This window comes from Stegodyphus dumicola, chromosome 10 (assembly GCF_044657685.1).
Source record: "Stegodyphus dumicola isolate Sdum_Otavi_A_Nest chromosome 10, ASM4465768v1".
NCBI classification, from domain to species: Eukaryota; Metazoa; Arthropoda; class Arachnida; order Araneae; family Eresidae; genus Stegodyphus; species Stegodyphus dumicola.
The window spans coordinates 94,260,436-94,283,681 of record NC_140777.1 but is presented as its reverse complement, the minus strand read 5'-3'; the positions used below and the strand labels follow the sequence as shown (position 1 = coordinate 94,283,681).

At 33.3% G+C, this 23,246-nt stretch overlaps 1 protein-coding gene across 8 annotated transcripts in view; it reads right to left on the bottom strand.

Moving 5' to 3' along the window:
• Positions 1-23,246, bottom strand: part of Arv1 (ACAT-related protein required for viability 1) — a 71,504-nt gene that overhangs the window by 34,313 nt on the left and 13,945 nt on the right. For all 8 annotated transcript variants that reach the window (XM_085825266.1, XM_085825264.1, XM_085825267.1 and 5 more), the window contains 2 exons: positions 4,987-5,143; positions 3,840-3,906 (listed from right to left, as the gene is read on the bottom strand). In XM_085825266.1, coding sequence (XP_085681392.1) covers positions 3,840-3,906; positions 4,987-5,143 — 224 coding nt within the window. The remainder of the gene's footprint in view (positions 1-3,839; positions 3,907-4,986; positions 5,144-23,246) is intronic.

Below are 23,246 nucleotides of genomic sequence, written 5' to 3'. Positions count from 1 at the left end.
CATGATGAAAAGTGCAATGAGCAACCGTCCCTCATCAATGATGATCTTGTTGAGCTTGTGAAGCAGCGTGTGATGGAGAACCATTGCTTCACGATTACGTAGCTGAGCAACCATTTTCTGCCGATATCGTGATCCTTGTTCCATGAGATTGTCTGCTGCTCAAAAAATTGTGTACCAAGCAGGTGGCGAAAAACCCGACACTCGAACACAAAATTGAACGCTTAGGAGTAGCACTGACATTTCTGAAACAGTATCAGGATGACAGCAATGAGTTCGTCAACAGGATCATCACGGACAATGGCATCACTTGGATTTCGCACTTCACTCTGGAAACCAGGCAGTAGTCAATGCATTGGCAGCATAGCAGATCTCCCGTCAGGAAGAAATTCAAACAGATGCTGTCAGTACGAAAAGTGATGTGCACGGTGTTCTGCGACAGGAAGGGCATTCTGCTCATTGAGTTCCTTCCACGTGGTGAAACAGTAAACGCTCACTGTTACTGTGAAACACTGCGGAAACTGCAACGTGCCATTCAAAATAAGAGGCGTGGAATGCTTACTGCAGGTATTGTGCTCCTCCATGACAATGCTCGTCCATATATGGCTCGACGCACAGCAGATGTTTTGACGGAATTTGGCTGGGAGTTGTTTGATCATCCACTTTACAGCCCTGATCTTGCTCCCAGCGATTTTCACGTTTTCTTGCACTTCAAGAAATTCCTGTGCTCCGGTGAGCGTTTTGGCAATGACAAATAGCTGAAGACATCTATCACACGCTGGTTCCATTCACAGGCAACAAAGTTCTACGACAGAGGCATATAAAAGTTGATCCCACGATATGAAAAGTGTCTCAATTCTGATGGTAACTATGTTGAAAAATAGTTGAAACACTGCTGTGCTTGTTGCCAATTAATATGTTCCTGAACATGTGAGTTTTTGTTTTTTAATGGGGAAACTTACTTTTTGAATGCCCTACGTATTAGTTTATTATTTATTATACTTATGTCTATTTTTTACACATAATTAAGGCTTATCAGAGTTCTAAATAAATAAATTCCCACATATACTTAAGCCTTATTGAGGGCCGGCGTTAGATATAATACCGCCTGATGTAGTCTAAATTCTGTGACCAGTGCCGCCTCACCAGTCCTGGGATTGGTTCTGGGTTTATGTGAAAAACAAATAGGTTATTCTTAATTCAAATAGCCCTAAATGTAATCTTTGGGTCTATGAGTATCATCAACAAAATCTATTTTTAGCATATGGAAAGAAATTTTTGGTAAATTTCTCCTTGTCAACATTTTTTAGCACATTTAACTTAAATCTGTAATCATCGCCAAGTGTAATGTCAATTTTAAGGGTTACCATACTCCTTCAATATTAAATTACTAACATAACAAAATTGTTTAGGCATCGCTATGTGAGTCATTACTCAAGTTGTCATGTTTTGATAAACATTCGGTGATGAAAGGAAAGTATAATAAATAATGATTCACAAGGTTGGCATCAGATCAACGATGTATTTATGTGGAATGTTTTGGTTTGAGATGTGTGCCAAGCAGATACACAGCAACGGAGCCAAATTACTGATCGTACAAATTTATGCTAAAATTATTGTTTCTTCAATAACAAGGTATTTTATTTAGTGTCAAAGTGAAAGAATCAGGACTCTCCAGATGTTTTTTTACGCGCAGAGGGAAAAATCAAATGAGCATGCGTAAAGTCTACGAGAAAAATGTTGGTGGTTTTGAGGTCCGGATTTTAGATCATTCCGGATAATGGATGTCTGGATTTTGGCCTTCATACTGTATATATCCTAAGTCGTGCTTTCTAGGCATGGAAAACGCAATTTGAATTTTATCAATTGGCCCAGTAGAATGGGAGATATAGAACTGTCCCTGCTTTTTTTCCCCACAGTGTACATGTTGTATATTATTTTATTATTATTATATAGCAGTGTACATGCTAAATAGATGGCTGAAATGATAAACATAACACATTACAAAGCACACATAAAGACACACTAATATTATCATACTATGTTTTTTCAAGAACTTACCAATCTCACCATGTTACCATAAGCCAGATAGTAAAATTATAAATCTTATGCAGGAAAAATAAAGAAATACATGAGTAAATATGATATATTTTTCCACGAGTTATTTTGAAAAAATAATAAGTATAATTAATGTTACATTTGTACTCTTTTTAGACAGTATTTAAAACTTGCACATAATTTGTTAAAAATACTGAACCAAACATAATTTATGAAACAACAAATAAATGTTCCCATTCAGACAGAAATATACTGATAACATGAATGGAATGTTATAACAGACTATAAAATATCATCACCTTATTCCTTTTTAAAATTTTATAGATAATAATAAATGCATCCTTATAAGAATTTAATTTTATTTTTGAAATTTAAGAATTCTTCATCACAATCTGCTATCTGCAAATCTATACAGATGACATTATTTAATTCATTTTAATATTTCTGCCAAATAGCTACAAACAAACCCTGAAGATATTGGCTACTACCATTCAATAAAATAATTATTGACTGTTTAAATATAACAGAAATTTATGAGATAATATGAAAAAGCAAAAATTACAATGAGAAACTAACTAAAGAAATGTTATCCAGAATAACGGAAGAATGAAAATAAAACTCCAAAATTGAGAAATTACACTTGCTCTGTGAAGGTGTTAAATTCAGAGATTCTTTGAAACAGAAATCCTAATACCTAAAATATACCAGTAAAGACATAAATTTATATATAATTATTTTATATATAATATCAACAAAATCTATTTTTAGCACATGGAAAGAAATTTTTGTTAAATGTTTCCTCGTCAACATTTTTTAGTGCATTTAACTTATATCTGTAATCATTGCGAAGAGTAATGTCAACATAAAAGGTTATCATACTCCTTTGTTATTCAATTACTAACAAAAAAAAATTTTTTTAGGCATCGCTACATCAGTCATTACTCAAGTTGTCATGTGTTGATAAACATGCAGTGATGAAAGGAAAGTATTATAAATAATGATTCATTGTGTGCACGTTAGATCAACGTTGTATCTATGTGGAATGTTTCGGTTTGAGATGTGTTCCAAATTACTGATCGTACAAATTTATGCTAAAATGATTGTTTCTTCAGTAACAAGGTAGTTATTTAGTGTCGAAGTGAAATTAAGAATTGGGCTCTCCATCGAGTAGATATTTTATTATGTGCAGAGGAGGGAAAATCAAATGAGCATGCGTAAAGCCTATGAGAAAAATGTTGGTTAAAACCACCAACGTTTTTCTCCGAAATTTAGATCATTCCAGATAATGGACGTCAGGATTTTGGACTTTGTACTGTATACTTTAATTAAATAATGTATGCTATTGCGAATTTAGGTAGCTCATACATATTCTATAACACGTTTAATGATATTATCAATTTTGTATTACTTATGCTTCTTTTACCATAATAGTTTGGGTTTTCTAAGTATACTTTTACCATACCTATAACTGGCATATTTTTTTAGTCATACTCCTTAGTATCATAAAGTTAGGAGGTTTACACTAAATCATATCTCAGCTTTAAAAAAATACCAGAATTATTTGAAAAGTTTAGCAACATGCTGGAAACATTTGAAACCACTGGAAAGCACACAAAAATTTTAAATTAGCTTCATAACATTTCATTAAAAAAATCAATTTGAGCTATAATTTACAATTAAGGAAATATATAAAAATTAAATTTAAATCTAAATGCAAAGGTAACTAACTGCCACTTAGTCACAAAAGGTAATAAATTTTGTCATTATGAAATAACGAAACATACCTTTCTATATTTTCGACTTGAGAATGGTACAGAACAACCACTACGAGAGACGCAAATATGAAATAATCTGTAATGAATGGAACTGTTTAGAAAAGTTGGCAACTACATTTATACAATATCTGCTTCATGAGAACTAAAAAAATGAGCTGTCTTAACAGTAAGTAAAGAATTCGGCAAAATATAAATGCATTTTCATAAAACTCAATGATGTGAAAAGTAATATGCATTAATCTATAATAGTTTAACTTTGTAATACTAGCAAATAAAATAAAATTTTTATAGCAACTGTCAAAGCTTAGAATTTATTTGGCACTAAAAATAATTTGTTATTATTAAAAAACATTCCATGTCACTCATTTTCTTTTTAAAATATTTCCGCCCTATTCAAAGATTAATATCATATGATGGATGAATTTTGTCAAAATTACTTAAGTTGTTTACAATGATCTTTAGAAAACTGTTCTTAAGAATGATTAATCTCAAGCAAAAAACAAAATGACTATGTAATAAACTTTATCATTAATTTTTTTTCTTCTGTAAAGCCCTGTAAGCAAAGATCTAGACATTTTACAAACAAATTATACTAATGAGGAAAGCTTAGTCAAAAAATACATGAGTGCTATTCGTTGTCTAATCACCGTTTTGATATTTTCACCATTATTCGTACAAAATTTAATTAAAAGATTTATAAAAATCTTTACTAAGAAATTAATACCGATCATTTTTTTTCCAAGTTACATTGATTAGTATCATAATATCCAAACTTCATCTTTCAACCATTTATTACAAATGTTTTATCTAATTCCATGATTTTTTTGGTTTCCAAATAAATGATTCCTATCAGGCACTTTCAGGAATCCATTGAATTGTTCATACTGAAAGAATGTTGATTTTGGATGATTTATTAATAATAATGAAAACAGAAATAATATAAAATAAACCATAAATCTAATGTAACAAAAGTAATATAAATGAAAACCATAGGAACTTTTTACACATTAAAAACAGTATCATAGCCAATTTATATAACCAATATAAAAAAATATCATAATAAATATACATTTCATATGTAGAACACAATAATTGCACAAAAATAATTATATAGCAGAAATTATAAATTGCCTTACAATGACAAAAATTCACTAACCTAAAAATGACTTTATACACATTAAGTAAAAGTTCAGCTCCAATTCATTTATATATTTCTCATGTTTCATAGGTTCTTTCACAGTGGATTTATATGATGATGATGTTTTTACATAAGCATCACATAATATGAACAATATAATTAGTTTCCAAGCTGCCTAAAATTATAAAAAGATGTACATGAAAATCATGTGCATTGAACGTACATGAAAATATGTACATTACTGAAAGTAGTAATCTGTTACATTAACAAAAGAAAATATGTCAAGAAATAAAAAATTCAATCTTGAAAACACTTAACTCTTCATTATGTTAAAAAAATTAAAAACTAAAATAATGAGAAAAATATAATAAGCATTTAAATTTAATAAAAATTTTAGTTACGCTCATTAACAGTTTAAAAATCAGCATACTGTTACGTACGTTTTTCTCTTTCTTCACGTTCGTAGATTTGGAGTGAATAACGACGACACTTAGTGAAGTATTGAAACACACTTTATTTAGCCAATATTAATCAGGACAGCTCCAATAACACTTTTTACAGTCGTCGAAAATCTACTATAAACACGAGCAATCAGCGACACAGCCTTCACACTGTCAGGCAATAACGGTGAAGATAGCTTCTGTTAGCATTTAATTAGTTCCTTTATTAAAAACACATTCCGTCAAAACATTAATTGTTAAATACTTGCTTTATTCAGAAACATTACCGTCAACATTACTGCTCAAAAACTTACAGTTCAAAAATATTATCATTCTGAAAAAAAAACTGTTGTTGCCAATCGGGAAAATACATTTTAAATAAAATTAATACGTTGCGTTTACATTCGGGCATCCTGACTTAGTTACGACCTCGGAACATTAAGAACTTATATTCCCTTTTCCTTTCGTCTGTTTTATAAAATTTATCTCTCAGATTGTATTTATTATCAAAACTGTTTTTAAAACCCACTTTGAAATTATCATCTGTCTGCATGGAATCTTTAACATTTCTTTGTCTTGAATACTGATTATAGGATCCTTCATAAAATTTAGAACCAGATTTGGGCTTAAAATTATGCCTAAAAGTTTTCTTTTCTACTCGAAATACTTTTATCCCTGCCCGAATATTTTCATATTCATCTAGTTTTTCAGCCAACTCTTCAGGATTAATGAATTTAGACCAATCATCAAAGAAATGGTCTCGGATAGCAGCGGGGACTCTCTTCTTTAATTGATCAGTAATAATAAGTTGTTTTAAAGAGTCAAAATCTGTTACATTTAATCCAGCAAGCCACTCTTCAAAATAATTTTTTAATTCAAACGTGAAGTCCTTCCACGTATTACGTAACGTTTTAATATGATCAACGAACTTTTGCCGAAACTGTTCAGGGCTTAACTTAAATTTTCTCAGTAGCAGTTGCTTAACGTGCTTATAGTCGTTAGCTTTCTCTTCTGATTCACGGGCAATTAATTGAGTTATTTCATAAGGCAATAGACCCAACAGCTGAGAAACCCAGTTTTGTTCTTCTAACCCAATACGTCGTGCCTGTCTCTCAAATAAAACTAAATAAAAACTTATATCACCTTCATTCAAATCAAACTTATGCATTAATTTACTCATATCACAAATATTACTTCTACTAACATTAGAAGAAACAGAATCATTTACATTACTACTTCTGATTTCCGCTTCTATTTTCAATTTTTCAAGTTCAAAAGTTCTTTGCTTATCTCTTTCTATAATTTCCATTTCAAATGCTCTTTGCTTATCTTTTTCTAAAATTTCCATTTCAAATGCTCTTTGCTTATCTTTTTCTAAAATTTCTAACTTTTCCCTGTCTAAATGATCATTTATAATTCTATCTAGCATTTGTTTAGTAAAGTCTTCGTTATAATTCTTACTATTCAAAATCATATCTCTTAAGCCTACAATTTTAATATCAGAAGGGACATCTACATCAAGTTCCAAAGCAAGTTCTTTTAAATCACATTTTTTGCCTCTTGCCAAATAAGCCATCTTAGACTTCAATTTTCAAATACTAATACAATAATTATACTTAAGTTCTTTCCGTTTAATACTTAGACATAACATAAACAGTTTATAAATTCACGTACCTTTCTACTTTCAGTTTTGGCGAGTTTCCACATTCAGTTTAGGCTTAGCGTACGTTAAGGCAATACGTTGTTAAATCTAGATAATAATTCTAGTTTATCCCACTTCTGAAATGTTAGCATTTAATTAGTTCCTTTATTAAAAACACATTCCGTCAAAACATTAATTGTTAAATACTTGCTTTATTCAGAAACATTACCATCAACATTACTGTTGAAAAACTTACAGTTCAAAAATATTATCGTTCTGAAAAAAAAACTGTTGTTCCCAATCGGGAAAATACATTTTAAATAAAATTAATACGTTGCGTTTACACTTCAAAGTACCAGAGTACAGCTTCCGACTCTGGTCGTTCTCGGAACTCTACGTGCTCTCGATACTCTCCACGTGATGCACTCGACGATACACAAGAGTATAGCTCTCGGCTGAGTACAGTCTAAGAAAAAAGTCAACGATGCACTAAAAGACTCTCTCGATGCACTCAACGACCAACTCGGTGCTAGACTTCGGGACACTTGTTTAATACCTGACTATCAGCTTGCTAGACGAGGCACACACACTAACTGACTGCAGACCAGCAGGGTTTATATAGCTTTCAGCTTGTGTTCGAGAACATTCTGGGCTACACTGGTAAGAATTCATTCCAGAAGGTTCTCCATCCATCCATGGTATATCGCCAAATGTGGCAACCATGCCTTTTGTCATTTTTACGGCAACCCTAAAACTGCTTTGCAGGGAAGCTATCTCACTGCACTTGTACATTTCGTAACAATACCTTTCGTAAACTTTCACACACACACTTATATAAAAAAATAATTATTTATATTTATTATTACATAATGTTTATTGATACATTTAGTTAGGGATCATATCAGTGAAACTGATTATGGACATTTCTTTTATATACATAGTGTGTTTACAAAAGGCAGTTAAAGACCTTATTTTCTTAAACACTGGTAAGTAGACATGCACTCTGAATTACAAATTTTTACAAAAGTTCAAGAGTTTTATGAAAACAGGTTCAGAACTAATAGTTTGATAAGTTTGAAACTGAAAAAGTTTGATAATAAAAATTAAAGTTTTAATTTGGTTTCTGTAGAATGAATGTTTATGTTTAGTAAACTGTTCCATACCTTTATGTATAAAATTGGTGGAGATGTTCCAAGAAAACATTTGCTCACTTTGAACATTTTTCAACACTTACTGGTCTAGTTATACAGGAAAAATTGATGTTAAACAAAGTAACAAAAACTAATTGCAACAAACATTCACGAAGGGTTGATAGAACCACTCCCAAACCCTTTTCATTGTAGAATGTATGGTTATAAGTGCAATAGTTAGGCAATAAGAATGCACTAAAATAAGCATATAAAAGTAGTTTATTGTGAACACTTTGCCAACAGACACACTCCTAATTATAGGATGTTTGCACACTTGCACCAACAGCTCTCGAAAAGAGAAAGTTTTCAAGCTGACATGCACAACTCAAGCTGGATTAGAAATGTTCACATGCCAGCCATTTGAGAACAGATTATACATCAGGTAAGAATTGTAACCTGATATTAGTACTACAGAACCCCAATATAGCAAGTTTTATGCAATCAATGTTTACATCTGTACCATGTGCAGCATTTACAAGAAATGGGGCACAGAAATCCCACACCAGTTCTTACAGGAAAGTGAAATAGAATTCTCAGCACAAGTTTTATTCATGGATGAGGCCACATTTACCAGAAAAGGCATTTGCAATGCCCGAAATATGCATGTTTGGCCAATATGTAATCTGCACACAATACATCAACATTATTACCCATGACACTTCACAGTGAATGAATGGGTAACAACTATGTCACAGGTCTACCCATTACTGAAATATCTAGATGGGGTAAGTTACTCGATAGTCTTCCAACAAGAGCTCCCAGAACTTTTGCAGCATGTATCACTAGTATATGATTCCAGCATGATAGTGGAGCAGTGCTTTTAGCTCATAAGGAGCTAGACCTTGTACCTACTGATTTCTGACAAAACTTCTGGGCAACATCTCTTGTAATGGCTGTCACTGTAAACAATTACTTGAAATACACTAGTAATCTTTATAAAGTTTATATAAAAATATTATTAGTACATTTTATTTTCTTCTATTATCTTGAATTCTGCCTAAACAATTGCTTATAATCTTCTGAAAAGTGTAAAAACAATGATATAGTTTTTGCATTTGGCTCTTGCTGTTGTACAGTGATATTGTACTGAGTGTGAAAATTTTATAATTCCAAAATGAGATAATTACATTTGATTAAAAATTTATCATATGATCATTTTTGTAATGTTTTGTTTTGTTAAATAGGTGCAACTTTGTTACTCCCTATATTTTAGTATATTAATATCAACAAGGAAAAAGTGAAAACAACCTAAAATACTTTTCTAGCAATCCCTTAAACTAATTGTAAACAAAAACTAACATATTGCACTTTATTCCCCAAAATATAATTTCATTAATATTTTATAAATTACAAGCTTTTTACTTTAAATTTTTTACTTAAAAGAAGAACATGAATATCAAGAAAAGCTACGGCTAACAGATTTTAAAACTCGGTTTGAAGACCTGAAAAGTTTTAAAATGACAATCTTTTTTTTTTTTTTTTTTTTTTTTGTCAATCCTTTTGCTTTTAACATTACTGAAGATGGCTTTCAAATTTCTGAAATAGTGCTTGCCGATAAAGCAGCTGGGCAAATGCAATTGGCGGAGATGCAAGAAGACCAATCATTACAAATGCAATATAAATCTCTTTCTCTGATGGCATTTTGGAAACTTGTCCCAGAAAAAAAGTATTCTCATTTGACAGTAGCTGCCAGTCGAATAATTTAAGTTTTTGGAAGTTATATTCCTGTCAATCATTTTACTCAATTATGAAGTTTACAAAACCAAAACATGGCACGCAGTTGACACATCAGCTCCTAACACAGCTGATGTGTACTGCTTTAACAAATTACACACCAGATTGCAAAGCTCTGGCAAAATGCTTGCAGACTCACAAGTGCAATAAGTAATATTTACTAATTTTCATTTACATTTATTAGTCCAAATGGGTTTTGTCCCTGAGGGACTATTGTTTCCGTCTTGCGATTTTGCATCGAATCGCTATGAATATCTGTTTCACTTTTCAAAATGTTGCCACCAAATATTATTGCCCTATATTATATTTGAAGAAATTAAATGAAGAGAAATCTGCAGAAATGTATGTGTGTTTCTCGCATTGTGATAAAACAACGGTACCTAGAGCCATCCAAATTTTGAATGACGTAATTCTACTGCGAATATAGGCATTTGGAAGCCTAAATTTGAAATTTGTTTTATTATCAATTTCATATTTTGTAAAACTTTAACGAATTTTTGATTAACAAACGCAAGGATTTCAAAGTAAGCAATGGCAACGTTGTACAGAAAAAACATTTTTACCTCCAGTGCGTGAGACTGTGTATCGGAAATTCTAAAGATTTGCTCAATTTAAAGTTATTTTGCAATATTGCTCTTGAACTACATTTGATGGTTTAAATGTGAAAAACATGATATTTGATAAATAAAGGTACACACAAAATGTTAAAAAAACACCCCTTTGGACGTAATTTAAAATCTGAGACCTTTCAGATTTTTTCGTATTATTATTATTTTTTACTTATTTTATTTTTTCATCTATGTGTTTATTTTCTTTATAATGATTATATGTTATATGTTTAAAATTTTTAGGTCAAATTTGGTGTCTTAAAACTCTAGTTTCAGCTCTTGAATGTTTGCACGTTCTAGAACGCAGCTCTCATCGATGTTAAGTTTTGCCACCCTTGATCTAGACGATTTAACCAGACAACTCAATGCCCTGAGATGGAATACCAGTGACAAGAAACCGACTCTATTGTGCAGGAGCTGTGATGCTGAAGGGTACATATGAAGAAACTGCAGAACACTCCAGGGCTCGGATTTTAAGACTGCTCCTAGGAAGCAAGAGGGAAACTAAAAAATGGCCAACTCACGGGACGGAAGTTGCCAGATAATGAAAAGCCTCAGTTTAAATCGCTTCACATTTCTGCAATGTCTGGCTGCAGTAAAGAACTTTTCATCATGGGACATATCAATGGAGTTCCTTGCTATATGACGATAGATACAGGAGCCAATGTTACCATCATCCGAAAAGGTTTGGCTCAACAACTGGAAAGTATAAAATTAACTGGATGCTACCCAGCATTAACCTTTAGACTGTGTCCGATGAAAAGATCGACATCGAGGGAAAATTAAACATTAATATCATGTTTGGAAGTACGCTTTACCATCATACAGCATATGTTGCCAATATTATAGATCCTTGCATATTCGGATTGCCTAAAGAAATACAATTTTTCCTTGGACTTTAAAAATAACGAATTGCAATCTACCTCTTAGGACATAGCTCTATTTGGAATTAATGATGAAGGAGTTATATCTGTCTACAAAATCATTGCACAAGACAATATCACAATACCAGCAAGAACAGAGTTTTTAATTCCTGGATCCATAGCCAAGAACAGAAATTTCCACTATGGCATCATAGAATATCCGAAGAATTGTAATAGCCCGAAAGGAATACTAGTAGCCTCAGCACTTGTCGACTTGTTGAATACCATTATCCCCAGTGAGAGTTGCCAACGTAACTGATAAGGCGAGAGAAAGGTGAAGTGGTTGCAGCATGTACTCAAGTGACCAATATTAAACGAAGCAGTAACACCCCAGAATCTGTGTCTTCAGAAAGCATTACATCAGCGTTACTGCAGAACGCACAATTAAAAGATAAAATGAGGAATGCTGCTGAACATGTCATTTAAGATCTTCAAGATGTTTTCTCCCGTTCACCTTCTGACATGGGTCGAACCAGTTTGACACAACATAGAATCGATATTTGTGATCATCCAGCAATCAAGCAATATTTATCTACTGAATACTAAACAGGAAGAGGTAAGAACACTTTTAAAGGACATGCAAAAAAGCGATGTCATTGAGCCTTCAGCAAGTCCATGGGCCTCTCCCATCATGCCTGTCAGGAAGAAGGTTCAACTCAATTTTGCGTTGACTATCAACGGTTGAATGCGGTTACGAAGGAAGAGTTACCCTCTTCCTAGAACTGATGACATTCTAGACACTCTTTCTGGGAGCAAGTGGTTTTCGACCCTTCATCTAAAGAGTGGATACTGGCAAGTAGCATCCTGATCACTGAGAAAAGGGCTTTCCTACGAAGCCAGTCCGATATATCTAGATGACATAATTATCATCGGAAAGCATTTTGAAAAACATCTAGAAAATCTTAGAAAGAGAGCAAGAGAAAGTTCTTGTGGACAAAAGAATGTGAGGATGCATTTAAGGACCTGAAGGAAACTTTAACATCTGCTCCAATCCTGATGTATCCTCAGTTCGACACCATTTATTCTCAACATGGACGCGGGCAATGATAGCGTTGGTGCTGTTTTGTTCCAAGAAATAAACGGCCAAGACCATGTAGTGGCTTACTGGACCAAATGCCTGTCTAAACCAACGACTTCATATAACAGGTAGACGGCTCACCCACAGAAAATTTGTCTGCTAGGGTGTCTCCAACATATACCACGTGACTAATGCTCTTGGCACTCTTGGGGAGTGATAGCTTAGGCTGTTCATCGCCAGTTTGGCCCGCTTTTGATATGGCAGGTAGTGCTTTTTATTTCCGTCTGCTAGCAGTCAACAGACAACGGCCTCGAATTAGGTTGTTCAATTTTTTACAATTATATTTAGATATAACTTAACCCCTATTTTCCTGAATATTTTATCTATATTTTTAATAATCGCTTTAAATTATTTGCACCATTGTTTAAGATGTTTAGGTTAAATAATTTTAGGAAGAAAATCTAAAATAAATAATAAAAAATTGAGATGGAAACTTTAATTTTGAATAACGTTAAAAAATTAATTGCACTACTGTTATAATACTTGAGAAGGTAAAAAAATCTCGTTTAATTTTAGTGCATTGCATCCTAAAGAGAAAAAGAAAATCACATTGTATTATATGTATTTATGCCATTGATTGCCTCTCTTTCCTTGAGATTATATTACTGGAACAAAATAATGCACTCTCTTTTCTTGAGATTATATTACTTGGACAAAATAATGCAATCTTAATTACTGATTTCCACACTCATGTGTATGTCATGGCAGGGATCAATACATCTTATTAACTATAACAAATATTTTATATTGAATATGTATCAAATGGTAACAAACTTCAACTCAGTATTTATTATTAGGATCAAAACGATATTACAGTTAAAAATTCTCTCACTCTCCTTTTTTTTTTTTTAAATACTATTTAAAATATGGTAAGTTTTTCACATCACATTTTATTAATTACAATAAATTTCTAACAGCATTGTAGGTGAGACAGAATTATAATCCAGATTATTTTTATTTTAATTGATTTTATAGAAAATAAAGATAAAGCATTGAGCTTTATAAAAGTAATCTGATTTTTAAAATAATGCCGTTTAACTTTTTATGTTCAATGTTGCATGAATCAAAATCTTCAGCTTTTTTTTTTAACAAAGTAAACATATCGCACAATCTTTTCTCAATAATTTAATGCAAATAATAGCATTTTTCTTTTTTTATCGCAGGCAGTAATTGTTTATGAAATCAAAATGCGTACGACTTGGCAAAAAAGGGTTAACGCCAATTGGCGCAGCTTTCTATTTCAACGGAATACACGGAAAAAACACATAAAATTCAATTATTTGTAAAGGGAGATTCTAGTAAATAGTGTCACAGTATTTAATACATTTTGATGCTAATAATACATGCCGAAAATGTCACATACGGCGGCAATTTTCTTATACAATATGGCTCAAACTTTCCAACCAATTCAATAGAGATAGTAAAATGATCAAAATACTGAAAATAAAATAATAAATCATGAAGTTTTAACTTACCTATGAAAGGTTACAAGTCCTCCTTTCAAAAAACTTTCTTTACATCCGTAGGCGCTCCAGCGAATAACCATTTTTACTTAAATTTTATGTGACCAAGCAGAGCAGCAGTCTTTCGTCCCATAGAAAGCAATGTAAAGTATTTCCGGACTTTCGGAATTCGCGCAGCAGTCACGTGACACTAATGTTGGAACCGGTTGAAGGTTGCAATACGCTCTCTACCAGTATACTATCTCGTTGGTCTAAACCGGAGAGGAATTACTGCATCACCAGGAAAGAGTTGCTGACCATAGTCAAAGCCGTAGAACATTTCCATTATTATCTATACGACACAAAATTCCTGCTCTGCAAAGATGATGCATCATTGGCCTGGCTTTTAAATTTCAAGAATCCTGATGGTCAAATAGCCAGGTGGATACAGAGACTCCAGGAATATGACATTACTTTCCATCATTGGAAGGGATCATCACACGGAAACTCCGATGCCCTATCTAGAAGACCTTGCCCAGAAAGCTGCCGATATTGTTCCAGGGTCAAAGCAAAATACGAGCTACTAAGTCCAGTTACACAATAAATTACAATATCGACATCGGTTGATCCAGACCTATAGAGTGTCAAAAGTCAGGAAAGACCAGCTGCAAGATGGTGACATTAAACCCATAATTGATTTAATGGAGTCTTCAATCAGAAAACCTTCCTGGCAGGATATTTCGATCAATAGTCCTACAACAAAACAATATTGGGCACTCTGGAACTCTCTTCATATTCAAAACGGAGTCTTGTACCAGAAATTGAAATTGGATGATGGAAAGGCTTTCCGATGGCAGCTGATATTTCTAAGAATCTGGATTTCGGATATCCTTAAAGGACTATATAGCAGCCCTACCAGGGACCACTTCAGAATAATGAACACTTTCCAAAGAGTTCATAAGCACTTCTACTGGAATATTGCAAAGGACGACGTACAAAAGTGCTGCTGATCTTGGAATGCCTGTTCGTGTCAGTGAGGACCGAAGAATAACAGCCAAGTTGCAACGTTACTACGCAGGAGCACCTCTTGAGCATATAGCCTTTGATATCTTGGGACCTCTGCCATGAACTGCTAATGGCCACAAATACATCCTCATTGTCATTGATTACTTCATTAAGTGGCCTAAAACATATCCTATTCCTGATCAAAAGGCTGTCACAGTAGCAGAAGTAATGATACAGCACCGGATTTGCAGGTTCGGAGTGCCTCTTCAGTTACATTCAGATCAAGGAAGGAATTTTATCTCAGCTGTAATCAAAGAACTCTGCAAGCTACTCAGTACTGACAAAACACAAACGATGCCATTACAGCCTCAGTCGGATGGCATGGTACAGAGGTTTAATCAAACCATCCTTAACAACCTCTCAATAGTGGTTTGCAAAAACCAACAGGACAAGGACAAGAAGTTACCACTGTTTTTACTGGCTTAACCCAGTGCTGTCCTGAGACTACCGGATATTCCCTATCTCAGATGCTCTTCGGTTCGTGAACTTCGTCTGCCCAGTGATCTCTTGTTTGGTCGCCCTCCGGATGTGCCTACATCGCCTGAGGAATACATCCAAGATCTCCAGGCCCAGTTTGAAGTGATGCACAATTTTGCACAAGAGTGAGTCAACTTGGTGACAGAGATGATGAAGACTTGATGCGACACCAGAGCTACTGGACATCGATTCAACGAAGGACACAAGGTGTGGTTTTAGAATCCGACTTGACGGAAAGGACTCTGTCCAAAACTACAGTCACCTTGGGATGGTCCATACACAGTCCTACACAGGCTGAATGACATCGTTATTCAGATCCGTAAGTCATCGAACTCTAAACCTAAAGTTGTTTATTACGACAGGTTAGCTCCTTACTATGGACATAGTACATAGTGTATATAATTGTAAATGAGAAGAGAAATTGTAGTTAGCTCGAAGATCATGGTCTTTTTTGTTTCTAAATTTCATAATATTTTATTTTTTTAAAGTTAATTATTGTTTATGTTGTTTGTTATTGTAATGTAATGTCTATTATTGCATCGATGCCTTGGTTGCAAGTTTGGCTTCCTGTTCAGGAATTGTATTGCCTGGGACGTGCAATCCTTGGGAAGCGGGCAATGTTACAGATTTTGTATTTAGTTAGCTACTTTTGGTAGAATTATAATTAAAATTGTTTATTTCCCTGTGTAATGCAGCGCGTGACAAGCTTTAATAGAAAACTATGCCAAAAATGTAAAAATACAGAAGCATGCTCATTTAAGAACTAGATATCTTGTAATTTATATTTAAATTGAAATATTGCAATTGTATGTTAGCTGTGACTGTAATTCTACTCTTTTGCGACCTAGAAACCTCGAGAAATTACAAGAAGCTTTTCGGGACTCATTAAAAAGCTCATAAAAGTGTTGGAAAAACATCTCAGTTTAGTTGTTTACTTATCTGTTGTTGATTGTAGTGAATTCGCGGCGAAATCAGATTAGCTTTCTCTGCACTTTGAATGATGTTCTATTTAACATTTTAGTAGTTTAAAATATTGATATTGTACGAATATCTATGAAGAAAAATTTCAGCATTTTGTTTTTATTTCTTGTGATAAAAATAAATTTTATTAACTTTTCATCAGACTTGTGCATTCAATCTATTACAAACCCGTACTCACGTAACAATACCATGAAAATAAAACAGCATAGATGACACAAGCGCTAATGAACAACTCGTTTGAAAATCATTTGATACCTGAGGCTCAGCAACATCTGAACTCAGTTTGTTTACCTGATGATGCAAAAATTGTCCTGATTGTAGCCAACTGTTCGGCTCATAATTCACTTAATAGTTTTAGTGAAAGATAATGTACCTGTATTATTCCTTCTTCCAAACTGTATGTCCATCACTCAGCCTATGGATATCATAATAATGTGTGCACTGAAATGCAAACATAAAGTAGTATTTTTCAAATCCATGTTAAATTTATGAATAATGGGAAGACTGCTCAAGAATTTTTTTAATATTTTAGCATAAAATCTGCTGTGTAGAGCATCACAAGATCGTGGGAGGATGTGTTTCCAGATATTTAAAAAAATTCTTGGCATAATTTATGGGTGGCTACCATATTTTGTGGTGAGGCTGATGAAGATGATAACTGCAAAGTTGAAGGTTTTCGGATAACGCAAACCAAAGATGAAATTTTCTGATTAATGGATTTTGCAAAGAAATGCGGCGAAGCAATAATAATTGAAGATGATATAACAGAAATTTTCATTGCAATGGCAATGCCCAATCATCAATCAATGAATGGACAGTGAGATCTGTAGTATGGTTCTAGATCCAGAAAATACCACTACTGATAGTGAAGAAAGTGACAGAGAGGTTATTGAAAACAAAAAAATTATTGTTTTTTGTTTTATAGTCATAAAAAATTATAGTCAGAATTCTCGATGCAGCAATAACAGGACTTGAACAAAATGGAACTTTGTAACTGAACAAGAAATTATGTCTGTCAGTTGAATTAAAGAGAAAGTATTAGAACAAAAATCGAAGCAACTTAAACAACTCGCACTGAAAGAAATGTTTAATGATGTAAACAAATAAATGTTTCTTTTGTAAATTTGACATCCTTTATTTTACAAATGCTTCATTATTTCATAAATCACGATTTCATATTTTTAATTTTCGAATTTCTACATCTTAGTAGATTTAAACTGGTGATCTAATATCTGGGGAAATCCCAAATTCGGAATTGTCAAAGTCCCGATGAGTCCGGATCTCGGACTTAGTAGTGTATTAATGTTTAAAGTAGCAACTTGACACATTTAGTTGAAACCATTAAAGTAAATTTCTGGAAAGGAAGGAAATAACAAAAGGAGTAGCTGACAGTTTTTAGAGGTTATGAGTTATTTCTGCAACATTTCATGGAAAGTTCGGTCCAAAATTAGTAACAATTTTAAGGGTATTTGAAGGAAATAGCTTGATAATCATAAGAAAGCTAACAATTCAGATCTATATTCAGTTAACCAAAAGTTGAATTAATGTATACATGGTTGCAGCCAAAAAATCCTTGGTATATGTTTCAGCATTAGAGTTATTGGAACAACATAAAACATCTGTAGGCAATATAATATGCTGGTCATTTTGTTCTTTATAAACAAAACTAGTTTTTTGTTCTTTTACAACATGAACCCATACAAGTACGCTTTCAGTAACTTCTTCATCACAGATATATGAAATTATTTCTGAAAATTAGCTAACATTCAAACCTTTTTAAGGTTTGATTTTGCAATGAGTAATGTAGATATTTTATCATTTTTTAGAACCCTCTCCTAGGGCTAACTTTCCTAAAGGGGACAATTCAAAGATTTGAAAATTATAATTCTATATTTTGCAGTGATATCTTTAATATGTAAATATACTCTGAAGATATATGCTGTTAGCAATGCTGTTATTATACCTTTAACAAAAAAAATTCTGACTACTTCAGAAATAAATTTCTTAAAAGTAAATATGGAAACCTTCGAAACAAATATTTAAAGTAAGAGTTTGCTTTACATTATTTGTCAAAAATTACACATTAAGAATTTCAATCACTTTACAGAAGGAAACCAAAGACAGGATCATTCCTACATTATTGTGTATGTAACTGTGATGTTCATAATAATTGCTTTAAAAATTAATAAAATGCAAGTGAATATGAAATAAATTTTTAAAAACATATTAACACTAAAATGATATATAAAAAGAGTATATTGATGCATGCTATTCAAGTGGAAATCTATACTACATATGTACAAGTACATATTTAAGTAACACGTAAGTTCACACGTGTGCAAGTATGTTTAATATTATACGTACTTTTGCTGACAAAGTATTTTCAAACAAGTACTACAGTACAAAGTCTGAGATATGGACGTCCAATATCCAGAATTATCTAAAATCCAGACCTCAAAACCACCACCAACTTTTTTTTATACAGTCAAAAATCTAATCCGGAATGATCTATAATCCGGACCTCAAAGCTACAAACTTTCTCCACATGCTTCAACGCATGTGCATATGGGTTTACGCATGCACATAATACGTTTACGCATGTGCATTTAATGTATAACGGATGGCATAAGTTAAGCTAAAATTATCTAATTATTTATTTCAGTTAATGTTGCAGATTACGTTGTTCCTTAATCTTTGAATTGGATCTGGCTTATTATTTTTTGCAGACTGTTAGAGCAATTTTATAAAAAGTAAGATTGAACTTTCGATTATGTCAAAAAGAGTTTCCAATTCTGGAGCTGCCAAAGGATCTACAAAGCGAACGTATGTTTCGATGTCCATTAAACAAAAAGTGGAATTGCTGCAAAAAATGGATAAAGGCATGAAGAAAGTGACAGAGAGGTGATTTGTTTCTCTAACCATTCTGAAATCTGTTTATCAATTTCACGCTGCTCTGCGCGGGGGGAGGGGGGAAACGTCGCGGGGCACAATGAACTGGAAGTTGATCTGTCAGCATTGTCCTCATCTTCAGGGCAGATGTTTTTACTTTATTTGGCTTATAATTCCTTACTAAACGTAGTGTTTCATCTCGATGTACTCCGAGATAATTTAAATCAATTTCCACATCATTATAAATATCACGAATACACATCAAACAGTTTTCTGGTTGCAGTTTTCTAATTTCAACTATGCGTAATGTATGCTTTACGCATGCGCGTGTTGAAAGAAATGTTTAATAAAGTAAACAAATAAATATTAAGCTTTTTTTTTTTTTTTTTTTTTTTTTGTAAATTTTGATACTCTTTAGATCATAATTGCTCTTTATTTCATAAATTACGGTTTCATATTTTTAATTTTATAATTTCTGCATGCATCTTACCAGATTTAAACTGATGATCTATAATCCGGAATTGCCGAAATCCCAACAAGTCCGGATTAAAGACTTTTGACTGTATATATTTTTTAATGCTTTATGCATGCGCATTTGATTTTTTCCCCTGTAAATAAAACATGTGGAGAGTCCCAATTCTTAATTACCGTTTGGCACTAAATAAATACCTCGTTATTGAAGAAACAATAATTTAGCATAAATTTGCATGATCAATAATTCGACTCCGTAGCTATATGCATACATCTCAAACTGAAATATTCTACATAGAAACGTCGTTGATTTCCTGCTTACTTATTTTATATCCTTGACGCCAACCTGGCAAATCATTATTTATTATATTTTGCTTTCATAGCCACATGTTTATCAACACATGACAACTTGAGTAATGACTCATGCAACAATGCCCAAACCTTTTTTTTTTTTTTTTTTTTTTTTTTTTTTTTACATTAGTACAAGGGGAGTATGGTAACCTTTTATGTTGACACTATTACACTTGGCAATGATCACAGATTTAAGTTAAATGCACTAAGAAATATTGACGAGGAAAAATTTAACAAAAATTTCTTTCCATATGCTAAAAATAGACTTTGTTAATGATACTCATAGGCCGTAAGATTACATTTGGTGCTATTTGAATTAAGAATAACTTATTTGTTTTTCACATAAACCCAGAACAAGCACCAGAGCTCGTATGGCCGCACCGGGAGGCAGAATTTAGGGAAGACAAGATTTTTGGAATTTAGAGAAGCACCCAGTTTTAAAACCTCTTTTAAGAATATTTATAATTAATTACTCGGAAACCTTTTAATGGAACAAACAGTTAAAAGTAAGCTAAGTACAGCCGAATACGACTTTAGTGATAAGAGAGGACAAAAAAGGGACTCCAGGCGTCACTGGCAACGTCAGACAACCCTGTCCCTCTGCCAACCCAATAAATAATTTTATTGCAAAGGTACTTTGTAAACTCTTTGGTCTTTTGTCCCTGTAAGTGACGCCTGAGTCTCTCTGTTACCCTCTCTCTCTCTAGGCAGTGATATTCAAATACGAGAAACAGAAAGATAGTATAGAGGGTCTTCTTTTCATACCAACATCCCTTGCGAAATAAATGAAGAAGTATTGTAAATTGTAACTCTTTCCTACTACCCAACACAAATTAACCTTGGACCAATGAAATAATTCAAATTAATGTACGTCGAGAATATGTAACAGAAATGAAATAAGGTATTTAGATTTTTTGCAGCTAGTCGGCAAAATAGGTTTTAACAATGGATTTATTATTTTTACAGTTTTTAAAGTTTTTTAGTTTGGGGGTTTTTCTGTTCTCTCCTTTTCTTTTAATATGCCTACTTCCAGTATTCCTCACCATATTTAGCGAGACACAACTATTTAGTTAGCGCGTGCGTCTACGACACGGCCCTAAGACTGTTAAGTGTAATTACGTCAATTTTTAGCTTTTCTTATTAAGGTAAGTTATACTGTATATTATTTAGGGTAAAAGAAATCATAAAAGCGTCTAGAAAAAACTCTCAGGGGCAGAATATAGAAAAAGAGCAAAAGATAGGAACGAACAGAGAAAACAAATTGCAGCTAAAATGAAAAAAAGGCTTCACAGAAAAGACGAACCGTCAGACCCTGCCGCAACTTCCGATGGTGCCGAGATTCTGAAGGATACTGATATTTCTTGCAATTTGAATGACCAAGATGAAGAATCTTCATGTATCATCTTCAAACTACATTTCAGCAACTGAGAAAGCAACCTTCTTCATCGATCTCAAACGAACATCTAGAGGATATAAAATTAGGATATAAAGTATTTTCTCATTTAGGTGCACGTGGGCAGCAGAAAGAAGACTCAAAAACTTTTGATTTGTCGGATCCAGGTAGTTCGCCAATTACAGAAAAAAAAATTAACGATCAGCAAGCAGTCAAGCTGTATTAGTAGCCGAAAATCATCCACAAAATGCAGACCTTAAGTTCACTGAATGTGGTGGAAAACATCTGACATCTTCATTGTGGCACAGAACATTAACAAATAATGAAAAGATTAACAGATCTTGACTTATACATTATAAGGTATTTCTCCCGCTTTCCTAGCATGCCTTTGTGGTGTACTGGTTCTGCACACTCGGCCGGTATTCCAGAGGTCCGTGGTTCGATTCCCAGCAAAGGTGTTGCTTATTTTTCATCTTGTCTGTTTCCAAAAAAAAATCCTAATGTCTCTACAGTGGCGCCCGAACTAAAACAATGTTGGATGAGATTTCTCCATACCCAGGATTTGGCGATTGGGTTCCCTAAAGAAAACCCCAGTCACCCTTTAAAAAAGGGAGTATATAAGGTATTTCTCCCGCTTTCCTAGCGTGCCTTCGCGGTGTAGTGGTCAGCACACTGAGCCGGTGTTTCAAAGGTCCGTTGTTCAATTCCCGGAGATGGCAATTGCTCATTTTTCATCTCTCCGGCTTTTCCAATTAACCTAACAATATTCTAAACTTAAAAATGCAATTTTTGTACACTCTGTGAGATTTAACAGAAACATGCCACTGCTGCTACATCAGCATTCTGTACTACAGGATTCATTAACTGGAAAAAAGCTTCAGAAAGGTTAATTAAATACGAAGCATCTGAAATCCACAGAGAGTGCATGATTAAGTAGAAAATTCGACGAAAAAACAAATGAAATCGTGTCAAGGCATAGATCATGAGATTAAGCGACTAATTCACACAGAGAAAGAAAAATGGAAAGAGATCCTACAGGTAGTTATGGATGCTGTATTGATCTTTCAACAAACTGTCTCTCTTTCCACAGGTGTGATGAAACCCCTAGCAGTCTGTTCACAAAGTGTCCTCGGCTTAGTCAAGATAATTTTTTGAATTTAATGAATCTGCTAGCCAAACATAACTCAATTCTTAAGTACCAGAACAACTATAAATGGGACAAGTATCATATTTAACAAAAATAAATTCAAAATAAAATTATTGATATAATGGCAAAAACAGTTCACAATAGCATTTTAAATATGACCAAATATTATACAATAATGTTTGATTGCATTCCAGATGTGTCGCATATAGAACAAATGAGCCAGTGGTGATGTGTGTGAAATCAAGGAGAGTTTTATTGATTTCATAGAAGTTGGTGGAAAGACAGGAGAACGTATTTCTCAATGGATTGTAGGAAAACTGACTCTTGATGGTTTGGATATTGGATAACGAATCTAATACAGCCGGTACTTATAACGGAGTACAAGCCAGGATTATAGATATGAATAAGCTGGCCAAATATGTGCTATGTTCGGCTTACTCTTTGAAT